This window comes from Neophocaena asiaeorientalis, unplaced genomic scaffold (genome assembly GCF_003031525.2).
Source record: "Neophocaena asiaeorientalis asiaeorientalis breed wild unplaced genomic scaffold, Neophocaena_asiaeorientalis_V1.1 scaffold86, whole genome shotgun sequence".
NCBI classification, from domain to species: domain Eukaryota; kingdom Metazoa; phylum Chordata; class Mammalia; order Artiodactyla; family Phocoenidae; genus Neophocaena; species Neophocaena asiaeorientalis.
The window spans coordinates 8,581,327-8,598,430 of NW_020175039.1; the positions used below are offsets into that span (position 1 = coordinate 8,581,327).

General features: G+C 40.4%; 1 protein-coding gene across 6 annotated transcripts in view; it reads left to right on the forward strand.

The window, feature by feature from the left end:
- The window catches only part of FN1 (fibronectin 1), a 69,510-nt gene that overhangs the window by 47,211 nt on the left and 5,195 nt on the right, over nucleotides 1-17,104 (forward strand). For 2 of the 6 annotated variants that reach the window (XM_024763153.1, XM_024763149.1), the window contains 15 exons: nucleotides 276-545; nucleotides 1,474-1,590; nucleotides 2,262-2,426; nucleotides 2,955-3,110; nucleotides 3,995-4,108; nucleotides 4,918-5,187; nucleotides 6,349-6,536; nucleotides 7,615-7,702; nucleotides 8,560-8,736; nucleotides 9,525-9,614; nucleotides 9,857-10,036; nucleotides 11,159-11,248; nucleotides 12,206-12,672; nucleotides 13,678-13,816; nucleotides 15,773-15,937. In XM_024763153.1, coding sequence (XP_024618921.1) covers nucleotides 276-545; nucleotides 1,474-1,590; nucleotides 2,262-2,426; nucleotides 2,955-3,110; nucleotides 3,995-4,108; nucleotides 4,918-5,187; nucleotides 6,349-6,536; nucleotides 7,615-7,702; nucleotides 8,560-8,736; nucleotides 9,525-9,614; nucleotides 9,857-10,036; nucleotides 11,159-11,248; nucleotides 12,206-12,672; nucleotides 13,678-13,816; nucleotides 15,773-15,937 — 2,676 coding nt within the window. The remainder of the gene's footprint in view (nucleotides 1-275; nucleotides 546-1,473; nucleotides 1,591-2,261; nucleotides 2,427-2,954; nucleotides 3,111-3,994; nucleotides 4,109-4,917; nucleotides 5,188-6,348; nucleotides 6,537-7,614; nucleotides 7,703-8,559; nucleotides 8,737-9,524; nucleotides 9,615-9,856; nucleotides 10,037-11,158; nucleotides 11,249-12,205; nucleotides 12,673-13,677; nucleotides 13,817-15,772; nucleotides 15,938-17,104) is intronic. The other 4 variants (XM_024763155.1, XM_024763152.1, XM_024763151.1 and 1 more) reach the window with 3 other exon arrangements.

The following is a 17,104-nucleotide window of genomic DNA, read 5'->3' on the forward strand; positions in this document are numbered from 1 at the left end:
ATGTGATGCGGAAATCACTTGGATTACTTAGCAAAAGAAAAAAGAAAAGAATGCTTTTGGACATTTTGAATGGCGTCAGCTTATGATTTTGAAATTTATCTGTGGCTTAGAATCAGTGTATCACAACCTGAGGTTCGTGGCAATTCACTGTGTTAGTGGAAAAGGATGGAAACACTGGATGGATATTACTTTCCCTTACATTCTTCCTCACTTCCTAAGTTGGTGGTGTCTTTTTTTTCCTTTTTATCTCTTCCTCCCCTGGGTGGCAAAAACAGGTCTCGATTCCCCAACTGGCATTGACTTTTCTGATATCACTGCCAACTCTTTCACTGTCCATTGGATTGCTCCTCGAGCTACCATCACTGGCTACAAGATCCGCCATCATCCTGAGCACATGGGTGGAAGACATCGGGAGGATCGAGTGCCCCCCTCTCGGAATTCCATCACACTCACCAATCTCAATCCGGGCACAGATTATGTGGTCACCATTGTCGCTCTTAATGGCAAAGAGGAAAGTCCTTCCTTGGTTGGCCAGCAAACAACAGGTAACTTGTTTTCTGGTCTGCAAAGAAACTCAGAGGACTTTCCTATGCAGGTGATAGCTTCTGTGACATAGCTTTGTGTTGTCTGAGTCATCATCTCTCTCTCTTTTTTTTTTTTTAATTAATTATTTTGATTGCACTGGGTCTTAGCTGCGGCACATGGGATCTTCATTGCGGCATGTGGGATCTTTTAGTTGCGGCATGCAGACTCAGTTGCGGCATGCATGCAGGATCTAGTTCCCTTACCAGGGGTCGAAGCTGGGTCCCCCGCATTGGGAGTGCAGAGTCTTAGCCACTGGACCACCAGGGAAGTCCCTGAGTCATCATCTCTTTAAAAAATAGATCATGGTTATGAGAATATATTAAAGAAGATAATTTCTTTATCTCAAGAAATTTCCCACCGGAGTTGGGTACTTATGCATTTCTAAGAACTGAAGTTTTACTCAAAATGTAGAGAACACTCTATTTCAAAGTTCTCTTAAAAATTATTTTAATATAATCGTGTACTTGTTCTTATAAGATAGATGCTTAAGTACTTAGGGGAGAAGTATCATCATATCTGTACTTTAGTCTCAAATGGATTAACAGAAAGATAGAGACAAGGAAATGTGGCAACTTCCCTAAGGGAAGGGAGTATGGGTGTCCATTATATAATTTTTATCACTTTTACGTGGTTTTAAAATTTTTTTAAATAAGAAGTTGAGGGGAAAATTCTCCAATACACTTGAACTAATCATCTCACCACGATTTGAATTGTCTCCTTCACCCCTTACTTGCATTGTTCATAATTTTTAATTTTGCTAATTTTGAGTAATACTTACATTATTATATGAAGGAATCCTAAAGGCAGTGATCCGGAAAATGAGCAAAAGGTGGATCTGGGCATCCTTTTGAAAGTTACGGATGTGAAAACTTTCCCATGTTTTTCTAGTTTCTGATGTTCCAAGGGACCTGGAAGTCATTGCTGCAACCCCCACTAGCCTGTTGATCAGCTGGGATGCTCCGGCCGTTACAGTGAGATATTACAGGATCACCTATGGAGAAACAGGTGCGTTAGTGAAGTGCTACTTCACGCTCTGATGGAGTATTCTGTCATGGGTAACACGAAAGCCCAGCAATGGATACATAATTAAAGAAGCTTTGACAAGTCCATTTGCTGGAGCCTTGACTTCTTTCTAAGAGTATGTGGGAAATATGTATGACATAACTGGTGGCAAAATCAAGATAAAAAGTTGTTTGTATAATACTAGAGGGGAACAACAGAGCTGAGGAAGAAGGATTTTAAATTCACAAGTATATTATCAGTGGTGAAATGATAAGTGATATTTATTTATCTTCCTTTTCCTTTCCTATATTTTCAAAATTTTATTTAACATGAATGTATTCCATTAAGATCTTGAAAAAAGACCACAATATATGCAACCTTGGGTTGAGGACTACCTTCTCTCCCTTTCTAATTTTAATCTACCACACGTTAAAGCTGGAATGTTAAAATAGCATGAACTGCAATTTTCTCTCAACTTTTACACACTCATCAAGGCTTACTACATGCATAAATAAATAGACCTTTCTGTTCAGGCCCTATTTAATAGCACTTTTTTAAAGGGAATAAGCAAATATGTAACTTACAAGCTGCTCTCAATACGTTAATTCAGTTACTCAGCAATCCCTAAGTGTCTCTCAGCCCCTCACACTTTAAATTCATCCCTTTTCAAACAGGAGGAAATAGCCCTGTCCAGGAGTTCACTGTGCCTGGGAGCAAGTCTACAGCTACCATCAGTGGTCTTAAACCTGGAGCAGACTACACCATCACCGTTTATGCTGTCACTGGCCGTGGGGACAGCCCGGCAAGCAGCAAGCCCATTTCCATTGATTACCGGACAGGTACTGACTCGTCTTCTGGGATGACACAGGCTCATTTACTCAGATAGCTTTTACTGTGTTCTCCCAAAGTATTTTCTTCATTGTGGAATTGATTTTCTTTTTTAATGAGATGAAGCAACAGCTACAGAGTTTTGAGCCAGATATACAAGGAAGCACCCCAAGGGCAAGGATTTTTGTCTGTTTTGTTGATGGATGTATTCCATGAGCCTATAATAGAGACAGGGACAGAGGATGCTCAGTAAATATTTGTTAATGAATGAATAGATGAGCTAATAAGGTAAGGAGGCAAACATCTACAGGAAATGTAGTTTCTTTGTGAATGAAGCAGCCATCTTGAAAATAGGCAGTAGTATCAAGATGCAGGCACCACCTCCCGAAATTCTCTGTGTTTCTGCAAAAGAAACACCTGGGGGTCATTAATAGTAGTAAGAGATTATTCTATCTGTATCAGAACTGGAGATGAGGACTTGTCTAGTCTTGTCCCCATGGACGGGGGCTTCATTGGTTTCTCCTGGTTTTTATTTGTAGAAATTGACAAACCATCCCAGATGCAGGTGACTGATGTCCAGGACAACAGCATTAGTGTCAGGTGGCTGCCTTCAAGTTCCCCTGTTACCGGTTACAGGGTGACCACTACTCCTAAAAATGGCCCAGGACCATCAAAAACAATGACTGCAGGTCCAGGTAAGAATAGCCAGCACCTCACGTACATCAGGATAAACAGAGTATGCTTTTTTAAATAAATGACTACCTGGCTCTGAGTACTATACAGTTTCGTATCACGTGTCAGAGTTTCCCCGTTTGCGAATTCGGCGCTCAAGGCTGTTAACAGCTCCCTCCACGGCAGAATTTTTAGGATGAGTGCATTTCTGCTTTTACATGTGTAGTAGTGTTTGACGGTGTGGACATCTTGAATTATTAGGTTCACCTTTGTGGTTTTGTTTTTCATGCACACTAAGAAGACAGAGATGGGCCTAACTGGCTTTTTTTTTTTTTTTGCGGTACGCGGGCCTCTCACTGCTGTGGCCTCTCCCGTTGCGGAGCACAGGCTCCGGACACGCAGGCTCAGCGGCCACGGCTCACGGGCCCAGCCGCTCCGCGGCATGCGGGATCCTCCCAGACCGGGGCACGAACCCGTGTCCCCTGCATCGGCAGGCGGGCTCTCAACCACTGCACCACCAGGGAAGCCCCTAACTGACTTTTAAAGATTCTTTTAGCTCTTGGTTTTGTTTTCATATAAAATAATTGTGAAATTAGGATTCTACGGCAATATTTTAAAGTCCAGTTAATTTTCGTGTTCTCAAGAGCTGCATCGTTCATTGTTGGTGGCATCATATTCAAGTTTAGAGCTTATCCTTTAGGGTGGCTTCACTCCAATATGGTAATTTGTATTAGCAATGCACGTGTCTGTCCAAGAGGAAATCCATGTGTGACTCCTCCATATTTTCATGCTAATTCTGCAAATGAAAATTCCAGGCCACCACGCATTTACTCCCGAACTCTGAAAGTCACTTGGTTGTCATAGTGAATGACATAGATGCTGCCTTTTCTTTTCACTCCCTTTGCAGATCAAACAGAAATGACAATTGAAGGCTTGCAGCCCACAGTGGAGTACGTGGTTAGCGTCTACGCTCAGAATCGAAATGGAGAGAGTCAGCCTCTGGTTCAGACAGCAGTAACCAGTATGTAACCCGTGCCTGTTTTCCATGTTCAAAGTCAAATTTTGTGCTTAGGTGTCTGGATACCTAGTTTGTATCTTGAGCTGAGCTCTTTGCGAACATTTTTCCTTCTCGGTGCCAAGGAATGAACATATAGGGAGAGAAGTTGTGGAACTACCATAGTTAGTTGCTGTGCTTTGAATTTCTCCTGCTCAAATCGCCTCAGCAAAATCTTATTAGCCTCTAGCAAATCTACAAAATATTTTGCTAGCACCTTCTTTTCTACAACTGGATGGTAAAGTTGATTGAAGCGTGCCTCATGAAACTATTATGTTTCGAGCATTTGTGGCTGGACCGACGTTTAATGTAAAGATTATATTTATATTAAATAAACATACATTACAATATTCAATGGGGAGGGAGGGGGAGAGTTAAAGAAAGAATATAACAATCTGAATCGAACATCGAACATCAACTTTGCCATTTCCAAGGTATAAAAAATCCAGGTCTGTGAGACTAACATCACATTGCAAAAACAAATCTTGGTAGAATATCTTAAAATGAATATAAATAAATCCTCATTGGGGGACATTTTGCAGGGTATCTCCACATCTCATGTACACCTATGTTTTAATAAGTGATGTGACATTAAATATTTTCTGAACCAAAATACCTTAAGCAAGGATCAAGTAATTTTCCATTTAATAGTGGGTTAATTGGAATTTAATTCATCAAAGAAAAATGGTATCTGCAGAACTGCTTTGCATGTTATAAAAATGCTTATTTCGCAACTTGCTTTTCACATAACCTCTTACCGTTAATTTGCCTAACAGACATTGATCGCCCTAAAGGACTGGCATTCACTGATGTGGATGTCGATTCCATCAAAATTGCTTGGGAAAGCCCACAGGGGCAAGTTTCCAGGTACAGGGTGACCTACTCGAGCCCTGAGGATGGAATCCATGAGCTATTCCCTGCACCTGATGGTGAAGAAGAGACTGCAGAGCTGCAAGGCCTCAGGCCGGGTTCTGAGTACACAGTCAGTGTGGTTGCCTTGCACGATGATATGGAGAGCCAGCCCCTGATTGGAACCCAGTCCACAGGTATATCGTTAATTGCACTGCTGGGTGCTCATGGGAGCAGCGGCTTTATGCCCTGCTGAATGCATTATACTTTATCAGGCTGTCGATTCCCGTGCAAGTGGGTACCCCCAAAATCCACCTGTCTATTAGGAAAGACCCTCTTTAAAGAAGATTAGTAATAAGCAGTAAAATGTAGGTGACGTTTACATAAAGTCTAATGAAAGGAAATTTTGGAGCAGCTTGGTTTACAGACAAGGTTATGAAGCGAGACATTTGAAGAGAACATGAAAAGTGTGGATTATTTCCTAAGCCTTGACTCTCTGTGGTTACTTATGCTCATTGTATATAAAGGAAAGAAATTTGGCCTCCTAAGGAACCCAAACTGGGCCATTTCATAGCAGCAGGATTCTGAGAACACGTGGGTAAGACCTTCCTTCTCTGGCTAGAGATCATGTGCTAGGTGTATAATTTGCTAAAAGGATTGAGAATCAGACACATAGGAAACAGTTGATAGGGCAAATGCTTTCCACCTTCTTTAAACTCTCATGCTTTATTTCTAAAGCAGAGTGGAATGCTAAAGATGTCTCCTCGTGACAACATAAACCCTGGAGGTGACAATCCGTATTATTGCTCTTTGCTTCTCTTTTCTGCTTCTGTTGTGAGCCAATTTTCTTCTGCTGCTGCACCACAGAGAATACTTCAAATTTAGCAGTGATGTCTTCCATGAGGTCCAAACAAAGAGAATAAAATCATAATTCTGTCTTTGGAGGGATGAAACACTCTGTGAGATGGTTTTCCATACAAAGATAATTTCTGTCAGAAAGGGGCTACTGCTCATCTTTCCATAGAAATGGAAAGATCAATCCTAATGGCCAGTAAGCCAATTTGACTTTATTAAGGGAAAGCAAAAAAACCAACTGCTAAAACCTTAAGTCTCAGAGTTTTGGCATTTACCCAAGTGCTTCCAGTGATTCTGAGCATTGCTGGATAAAAAACACATATTTTTCAGCAAACATTTTCTCCATTTTGCACCCCCTTTTGTCCTTTCTTGTACTGAATCTTTGCTTGACTAGGGTACCCACCCAACCAAAGAAGTACAACCTATCTACTCGGAATTCACTTTATTTTCCCCCTTTCCCCATTTACTGTAAGATAACCTCTAACCAATGACCATCCTGACAGCCATTCCTGCACCAACCAACCTGAAGTTCACTCAAGTTTCACCAACCAGCCTGGCCGCCCAGTGGACGGCACCCAATGTTCAGCTCACTGGATATCGAGTGCGAGTGACCCCTAAGGAGAAGACCGGACCAATGAAAGAAATCAACCTTGCTCCCGATAGCTCATCTGTGGTGGTATCAGGACTCATGGTAAGAAATGTCCTTTTTCTCATTGGACTAAAGAAGTAGGTCATTTCTTACACAGTTGAAGGTGGTGGAAATATAATATAATAAATCTGTGTTCTTTGCCTCTGCCGTCAAATTAAATTTAGCATAATTTTGTATCAAGTAGAATTACTTTGTGTTGACCTAAGCTATCAGGGACAGAATTTTATGAGCAGCATTGGATGTTGTACAGCTCTTTTTTTTTTTTTTTTTTTTTTTTTTGCGGTACGCAGGCCTCTCACTGTTGTGGCCTCTCCCGTTACGGAGCACAGGCTCCGGACGCGCAGGCTCAGCGGCCATGGCTCACGGTCCTAGCCGCTCCACGGCATGTGGGATCTTCCCGGACCGGGGCACGAACCCGAGTCCCCTGCATCGGCAGGCAGACTCTCAACCACTGCGCCACCAGGGAAGCCCTGTTGCATAGCTCTTTAAGTGTATTCTGTTTATTTTAAAACGCTGTATTGTGTGTGAAGTGGGGGCAATTTATATATCCATAGGCTGAATGCATAAATCTACTTTAGTTATGCTTTTTCTCAGTCCTGTTACCTTTGCAAGGAATATTCTCCAGTTTTTACCAACCCAGCCTGATCCTACCTTCCTTAAGTCATCTTTAATCCTTCTAGATGTGCATGCAGAAAGCTAGCCAGGAACCTAGGAAGTTGTTCTACTTCTTAACATAAGGCCAATTCCAGGAGAAACTACAGAAAGAGGGTTCAGAGATAGACTATTCTCTTTGCCTCTCTATGATCAGAAAAATTCATGATTTGCACCTGTCAGATCATCAAAGAGAAAAACAGGCTACTACCATTTTCCTCATTTTGTACCAGCTTAGCATAAATATGTAAGTTATGGCTTACTTGGGCTCAACCCCAGGTGCATTTTTTAATTCATGTAATTGAATATGTTGTCAGTGTAGGAAGGAAATTAATATAGGAACTTACAGTTCTGCGGGTTTGGCTAGCTTACTTTTTCTTTTCTAACCATTGCATTTTTTCTAACGCTGGAGTGAAAATTCCTGGGCTTCAGATCACATTGCTGAAGCTTACTGCGCCCTTCTTTCTAGGTGGCCACTAAATATGAAGTGAGCGTCTATGCTCTAAAGGACACTTTGACGAGCAGACCAGCTCAGGGAGTCGTCACGACTCTGGAGAGTGAGTAATCAAACTTTTTAGTGTCAAAAAACGTTCTGGATAAACAAAAATTAAAGAATGGCAAATGCCTTTCTAGATCACTAAGTGAACAATGGAATGATTCCCAGTTTGGAAATAGATTTGCTTTCCCAGTTACTACTGTTGCCTCCTGTGCCTCTCCAGAAGGTGGTCTACTGGCGCGTACATGCAATCACTTCATGATGTGCTAGAGTTGGTGCAGTGAACTGAGACTAACACCTAGGTTATGTTCTACTGGTTAGAATTTGTTTTCGTAGAGTTAAGTTTGAGGAGGACGCTTTGGCTTCTGTTGGATCTAACAGTGCAGTAAGGGTTGGGCAATACTGGGCCCGGGTTCTAGTTTTCTGCCATATCAATAACCCACAGTTATTCTTTCTCAGAAATCACATAAAGTGTCAAAGTCTTCTCATCTATGAAAGAGGGCTGGCGTTGCACCTGTTGAGAAAAAATATGAATCTATATAAGAATGAGAAAATACTAGCAATACATTATTATATATATACCTTCCTTATATTATTACACATATTTTATATTACAATAACAATAATTTTAACACTCACTGAGGTATTTGTAGATATAGAAAGCCAGCCTTGGGAACCACTGACAGTACTTGCAAAGCTTTTCAGTTCTTAAAAAAAATAGTACACAAGGTGAATATTCTCATGTTTCCTAATTACTGTCTGCTTTTTCTCTCTGGATGCCGCAGGAGAAAATCTATACATTATTAGTCATGTGTAGAAACTGATGTATTTGTATAGAATAAAGAAACGTTTTAAAATATCGAAACCTTACCTATATGAGCCAGCCAGGCACTAATCTCTGGCTGTCATCCTGTGCAGATGTCAGCCCTCCAAGAAGGGCCCGCGTGACAGATGCTACTGAGACCACCATCACCATTAGCTGGAGAACCAAGACTGAGACGATCACCGGCTTCCAAGTCGATGCCATCCCAGCCAACGGCCAGACTCCGATTCAGAGAACCATCAAGCCAGATGTCAGAAGCTACACCATCACAGGTCCGGGAGCTCACTCTACTGACCACATTTGATAACTGCCATTCACAACATAAATTAGCTTATTAGTCTTTCTACCACTTACACTGATGAAATTTATCTTCAGTGTTTTATGATAACCCAGCTCTATTTTTTACAACGTATTTTCATCCCATGATCAAAACATTCTGTCCTGTGAACGCCTGGTTTTGTCTAATGTTTGCCAGAGGAATGGCGTAAGTCCCATTCATCAGAGATCTTTCATCAATGAACCCTCTCTTATGGGAAAAAAATATATATACATAATGCTTGAGAGCCAAAAGAAACTCAGTGATAGTGTCTACTTCTTAACATTCATGTAGATTATAAAGCAGAATTAAATTTGAAAAAGCAAACGACACTACTTCATAGAGATCAAAGTTGTTGTCAGAGAATGTTCAATATCTGGGTCAATTTAGGTCTTTTTGAGATTGAAAATTCTGATTCCAGTTCCCAACCAGTGACCATCTGATAAAACACAGTCAGTAGGTGCTCACCCCTATCACCAAGATAGTCACTTCTAACAGCATTTGGGGATTTTAAAATCTATTTTAGCCAGTGTCTTTTTGTGCATCTGTGCCTTTCTTTTGAGATGTCCTTCTCATGAGCAGTTAACACCCATACCATGCTCTAATTTATTTTTCAAATGTGAACCACTTCCGTGGTCTGTATAAACAGGCAATGATAGGAGGAACCATGAAAATTGCAGATGAGTTTGAAAATTTTCCTAGTAAATGAAGATCAGATAAAAATCATCTCTTCACCAATCTCAGGTTTACAACCCGGCACTGACTACAAGATCCACTTGTACACCTTGAATGACAATGCCCGGAGCTCCCCTGTGGTCATCGACGCCTCTACTGGTAACTACACTTTCTACTGAAGAAATGCCACTGACTTATATGTTTGTGTGATCAGTCACGTGAACTTGAGCAACAAAAGCGAGGCTGATACTTTTGTATTCCAGATCACAGTGAATCATTTTTACTGTTGACAGAGCTCTCAGATTCTCTCAAGTCTGTTTTTAAGGGCTGGGAAAAGAATGTGGGAATAATTTTCTTGGTTATTCATTTCCTTAAAGAGATGTAACTTTGTTTTCTTTTAGCCATTGATGCACCATCCAACCTGCATTTCCTGGCCACCACACCCAACTCCCTGCTGTTATCATGGCAGCCACCTCGTGCCAGGATTACTGGTTACATCATCAAGTATGAGAAGCCCGGGTCCCCTCCCAGAGAAGTGGTCCCTCGGCCCCGCCCTGGTGTCACAGAAGCTACTATTACTGGTATTGCTGCTTCCATGCTGCCATTTTCCTCTTTATTCTCTAGGACACACAAAGTGCTTAGCAGACTCCAACTGTGTCTTTGGTGCTGTACCATGAGAACAAGAAGCCCCATTTCTGACAACTTCAAAAAGCCTTCTCTATGGAGGAGCTGTCAAGCTTGATACATCTCAGAATTCACAACAAAGCAATAATTTCAATAATGGCATAGCTAGAATCTTTTTATCTGCTGTATGGTTGCCAGACAGCTATCAGTTCTTCCTAGAAAAAGACATTTTTCAAAGCAAACTAGCAAATTTTGATACTGTTCTCTCACTCAGCAACCTAAAGAATGATAAGTCTGCAGGATTTGCCAGACTGCCACCTGCGATGGCCCTCATTATCCGGTTTCACAGGATAGGTCTTGAGGCAAAGTGATTCCCAATCATCCATACTGGAGAGAGTGCTTGGGATGGGGAATAAGAGATCATAGGCCTCTGGTATTGTTTTTGTCCAAGAGATTATACGGTAAACTGTGTATATAGCCTATCATCTAGACTTAAAGATCCTATAGAACACGCAGGTACCAGAAGGAGACACTGCTTCTTTAGAAACTTTGGAGACAGGAAAATAGAATCAGATAGGGAAGGCGTTGAATTGGATACTTCCTACAGGGACCACACAAAGAGTGGTCACTCTTTCCTGCAGAGCACTTTTTTGTAGTCTAACTTTTTCATTGATCCTGCCACTGAGAGCCATCTTTTTGTTAGGCCTAAGTAGATTCATGTATACAGTCTGCACTGATCTCTCCCAAGTGTGTATTTCGCTGGCAGTGTACAACGCTGATAGATTTTCTTGAATTCAGAAGGGCAGATGAGACCACATGTTAACCGAATACCCAGGAAAAGTAAAGTGCTCATTCAGGTGTCAGACTTGACAGGAAGATAATTAATTTGCTAAGTGGCTATTGTATACAGAGTATTTGAGTGTTTGCAGAAGCAAAACGAAGTCAGTTTTGCCTTTCACGAGGCCAGTGGCCAGCTGGAGAGAGGATGCTTGCTTCCCAGTAGTATCTCCTGGTGAGATCAACTTTCATTTGACTAGCTGAGCCCACAGACATAATGTGATGATCTGTCCTTCCATCAGGTCTGGAACCAGGAATCGAGTACACAATCCAAGTCATTGCCCTCAAGAACAATCAGAAGAGTGAGCCTCTGATCGGGAGGAAAAAGACAGGTAAAGAGCACCTTCCTCGGTGGTTAACAGGGAGATGGCCAAAACAAAACTAATTATGAATGATTCATTTTGCAGGGCAAAAGTGCTCCAGGTTTCGATGCATTTCTCATGAAACTTTTTTTTTCCTCTAACAGCATAGCATGTATGCTGTGCTCTTTGATAGCAGGAATAAGCTAACCATCTGCAGAACTGTTTTATTTTTTTCCTAGCCAGTCAATATAAAAGCCTTTGATTCATCTTTAAAAACTTCAAACCGGGTATTAAAATGTAAAAACCAAGCTGCGATCGTTGCTGTTCTTCTATACATTCTTTTGAAGTTAAAAATGTTTTTATAAGAAGGGGGAGGGGATGGAAAAATCTTTCTCATTTGTCTTTATTTATTTGGTTTCTAAAACTTCAAACTAAATAATGTCTTACTTTTTTATCCAATTTCAGTTTAATTTGAAGAAAATGCTTTATTTATGCTGATAGGAGAATTTTTAAATAAATGTTATGTGTGTATTTTAATCTGTTCTTAGCATTTCAAACTGTGAAAAACTACTGCACCAAACCTCTGGAATTCTCATACTTCAGACGCTGATATAATTAGTCTGGATTCTAGTCCTCATAACATGATTCTCAAGTGAAAAAGAGCAAAAAGGCTGCATATTTCAGTTCCATTAGGCTTGATTTGAGCAGAGGCAGCTTCTGTGGGGCTCAGCGGTTCAAAGCTTTGTGTGTATGATAAATTCATACTAACACTTTTTTCGTTCCAAACTATAAAGAAAACTTTGAGAAAAATCATAAAGATTTCTTTCTAGAAAAAAAGTGTTTTGTGACCTAAGAACTGCTAATTTTCCAGGAGCTTTGATCTGATTGAAAAATAGTCATTGTTGCCTGAACTGATAACGGCTCCCGAGGCTACTTCCGGGAGCTTAACACGCTTTGCTTTTTTTGGCTCTAACCTCTCTTGGCTAGATGAGCTTCCCCAACTGGTAACCCTTCCACACCCCAATCTTCATGGACCAGAGATCCTGGATGTTCCCTCCACAGTTCAAAAGACCCCTTTCATCACCAACCCTGGGTATGACACTGGAAACGGTATTCAGCTTCCTGGCACTTCTGGTCAGCAGCCCAGTCTTGGGCAACAAATGATCTTTGAGGAGCATGGTTTTAGGCGAACCACACCGCCCACAATGGCCAGCCCCGTAAGGCATAGGCCAAGACCGTATCCACCGAATGTAAATGAGGAGATCCAAATTGGTCCTGTCCCCAGGGGAGACGTAGACCATCATCTCTACCCTCACGTTCTGGGACTCAATCCAAATGCTTCTACAGGACAAGAAGCTCTCTCTCAGACAACAATCTCATGGACCCCATTCCAGGAAAGCTCTGAGTATATCATTTCATGTCATCCAGTTGGCATTGATGAAGAACCCTTGCAGGTAATCCATGTTTCTCTTTACTTCTGGGCAGCCTGGGAAAAAAACTAAGCTAGGCTACTGAAGCGACCAGAGCTCTGATGTCCAGTGGCGTACTTATAGAACCTCTTAGAAAGGTGGCCTGCTTAAGTCCTGATTTTCTTTTTTAATCTCAGTACGGCTGTACTTTAGGGGATGTTCCAAAGAGTGTCATTAGCTTTCATTTAGTAGAGAATAAAATCATTTCTATTATTATTGATCATTTGAGGTTCCATGGTAATATAGACAAAGAATGATCTTAGAAAAGAGAGAGAGAGAGAGAGATTCTGCCGGAATTTACTTTTGTCCAGGAAGGGCTAAAATGCCATCGTTACGGTTTGTCCTTGAAGAATCCCATTATCTACAATATGTCAAAGGAGAAAGAATTTGGCTGAAGCTGTGCCTATAAGTGATTGATTCTCTGACTAAAACTTCTATGCTTTAATTTGTCTTGCTGATATCAATGTTCACTGTTTTCTTATTTTTAGAAAGTGGCAGACTTTTAAAAACTGGCTACACTGTGGAGGATTTATGAGCTTAGAAACATGAGTTTGAGGATTTGGCAAAGGGTTTGAAGGACCCCATGTTGGGGTCAGATGCCGCTTGTGTGGGATGAATGTGTATCCCACATAGCACAGCATCCATGTTTTATGTGAAGGGGGCAGCATGGCCACGGCTGCCAGTGGGCTTGCCCAGACTGCAACTACAGCAGGATGAAGAGGAGGCTGTCTCTAGAATTAGTGAGGGTTCCTGGTAACTGTGGAGCATGTAGGGTAGATTTTTGGCAGGAAAATCTGTCATGTAGAAACGATAGCCCCTCACTCAAGCTCCATTTCTCTCCTTCTCTGGTTGGGACCTTTACACTCTTCATCTTTTTCTCCCTTTGCTTTGTTTACACAGTAAGAGTTACTGAGAAGAGAATAGGGAAAGTCATATCAATTCCTCACTATAATGCTTTCCCCCCTACTTTGGATGTGCTAATAATTGCAGTTCCGAGTTCCTGGAACTTCTGCTAGTGCCACCTTGACGGGTCTTACCAGAGGGGCCACCTACAACATCATAGTGGAGGCAATAAAAGACCAGAAGAGGCACAAGGTTCGGGAGCAAGTAGTTACCGTGGGCAATTCTGGTATGTGAACATCGGGGTTATTTGGGCAAAAGTTCTGGACTACCCCAGAGATGCTTCTTCAAGTGACTGTTCCTTGCTTGCTGTTGTCTTTTGACTTGAGGAAATAATTCCATGAAGTAACTGAGCAACTTTAAATTCAATTATTTTCCCCTCAGAGTATCGTAGTATCTTGTAAAACACATACATAAATAAGAGTCTCAAACAGTGATATGATGATAGACCTGGAAAGGACTTCAAATATTGTTTGGTCCAACACTGTGAGTCCCGGCTAGGGAGTATCTGGGTTGATATAGGACACAAGTCTCCTGATCTCTGTTCCCAGACCGTCTTCATCTTACCAGGTTGCTGTCCTCCTGAGTAAGTTTTAAGTACTGAAAGTGATTACTTGTAAAGGAAATTCCTTATCTGCCGACATTAATGCCTGCTGGGTTTTGGTCCTGATGTAAAATGCTACCAACATAGCCCATTTCTGTCCAAAGAGCTCCTTTATTCCCATGTTATTTCATGATTATATAGGCCTAAAACCACAATGAGGTTAAATGGTCATTGACTCTTTGTAGCACCTGGAAAGTTCCGTTAAACCAGTAGTGTATCACCCAGCTTTTCAAACTCCAGGAAGCTGGAGAGTCACCAAGAAACATGAGATAGGGAATAATCAAAATCATGAATCTCAAATTTTCCAACTGGATGGTTCTCCATTCCCCATCAGCAGGGAGTGCTGAATTCTGTCTGCCAAGTGACAGGCTTTATTCCTCAGGCCAGTTACTTAACCTCAGCCTCCTTCCTCATTCGATAGGTGACTGTGTTCTTTCACATGTATAAAAGCCTGTGAATTAAGCAGTTTATTTTGGGGGGGGGTATTATCTTGTGCTTATTGTGTTATAGATCCATGGTAATGCACACTTTCTGCTTTGTGTGGTTTTGCTAGTAGAATGCCATGTGAAAGGAATTTTCAAGAGCACAAAGGTCTTTGTGCTTTTTCCACATCATTTTTTAAAAAAAGATTCCATCTCCAGATGGAATTTGGTCAGGTGGAATTTTAACTCCTGGCTATCTTTAGGAAGGTTATTGAAACCCCTCATAGCAGTTTAAGTTCCTTCCATTTTTCTTTCCGACTCCTTATTCCCAGCAGCAATATTCTGCATCCTAGCCAGGTTCTCCCAGCTTTGAGACATTTCAGACATCTTAGTTTCAACAAAACTCTATTTTCTTCCACTGTGATGCCTTTCAAAATATTAGACACTTCAAATATCTATTGCTTTTGAGCTTTTGATTTTTGCACTGTGAAAAGAAATATACACAGTGGGATTCAAAGTCACAGAAGTTAACTTGATTTGTAGAGAATAACTTGAAGCATGCTTTGTTTGCATAGATTATTTTAAAATAAGCTTTCCCAAAACATAAAGACCAGATCTTAGGCAACATGAAAAGATTCCATTACTTAATTTCTAAGCCATCGATATCCCATTGCTTTCTCTTATTTGGAACAGTTGGTTTTATTGATAGAGTAAAGCAGTCTGACCATTATGAAAAGACTGTACAAAATCTAGGCTTTTTGCACCATTATACAAAAAAAATGCAATAAAATAAATGCGATCACATTTTAATGGTATATAAAACTGTGCCACCTTTTGCATTAAAAGCAAAAGATGCCCTCTAATAATTATTCTTTAGAAATGATTTTTTTTTTTTTAGAACTGAGGGCAAAAGTGAAAGATGGGCTCCTTTTAAGAGGCTTGTGGCAAGTGTTCACTAGCAAAATCTAAGCATTGTTTGTTAGAGCAGTTGATGCACTGATAGAACAGATGAGTGCTTTTTAGTGCTACCGGGATTTTTGTTTTCGAATAAGTCATTATATACAATAATTCAGTTCTCTTCTTATGGTCCAAAACCATAATAAGATGTCTTTTTCTTCTTCTTTTTTTTTTTTGCCTTTTTCTCCTTTTCTTCATGTAGCTGACCAAGGCCTAAACCAACCCACGGATGACTCGTGCTTCGACCCCTACACGGTTTCCCATTATGCCATTGGAGAGGAGTGGGAGCGATTGTCTGAATCTGGCTTTAAACTCTCATGCCAGTGCTTAGGCTTTGGCAGTGGTCATTTCAGATGTGATTCATCTAGTGAGTAGCTTGCTTTGTCCACCTCTTGCAGTTCCCTGCATTCTCACAATGTGCCAAAGGAGGAAGCATGTTTGGCAGATGCAACCTCTTCCAAACATGAAGCAAATGAGGAGAGACTGCTTGACTCAAAGTAACATTTTGCATCATATAAAAATGATGGGAAATTTTACTTGTTGAGTATTGCTTCATCTCAAGGGTTGTATTTCAATATGACTATTAATTAAAAATAAATTTGCGATGGTAATATGATTTAAAAAATTTTTTTTGTTAAATGAATAAAGTCAAACTCTTTGGAGCCAGGTCTAATGAAGGGTATCAGAGACACAACGGAACCTCAAGTCTCTTTTAATCTGTAGTGTTGAGTGAGCTCAGAGGTGAACATTTATACTTACAAATATTCTATCTCTTTCAACACAAACCAAATATACACATATCATAGTATATATACACACTCACACCCACACACACACACTCTTTCATATCTCACATACACACTCATATCATACATACACACATTGGGTAGCTTGAATCTTGCCAAGTAATGTGGAGAGTACAGATAATCCATTTGTAGATAATTAAGAATCAACTTCAATTGAAAAATATTTGATTTTCAAATTATAAAAGGATTTTATTATTTAAAATTATTTTTTAGTTAAAATAATCCTAGGAATGACTTATTCTTTGAGGGTTAGTATTAGAATTTTTCAATCCTTCGGTTCTGCTCTGTTTTTAGAGGATGTGATTATTATTGAAAATTGGTTCATTTTCATAGGTGTTAATCATTATGCCTTATAACAAGCCTCCTATAGACATAACCAGGAATTGTACTGGGTGAAATATGACATAATGATTTTTAAAAGATCTTAAGAGTACTTAACTTGTATACACGAATTGGTTTAATTCAGACTGAAATATAAAAACAACTAATTTTTTCAATGCAGACTACTGTGCTTGAAAATAGAAAGAAGTGTCATATGCTGTTTAGGAGTTGGAAGTTTTAACATTTGGCATCAATTAGGTGGTTTTAAATTTCTGAAACTGAGCTATTTTTAAGTCTGTATATTTATTACCTATGTAAGTACTTAGGCGCAACTGTGGGAGCAGAGCTGTAAGTTGACTTATGTGATTCTTTGGCTCAACTTACATATTCTTCACTTAGATGTCATA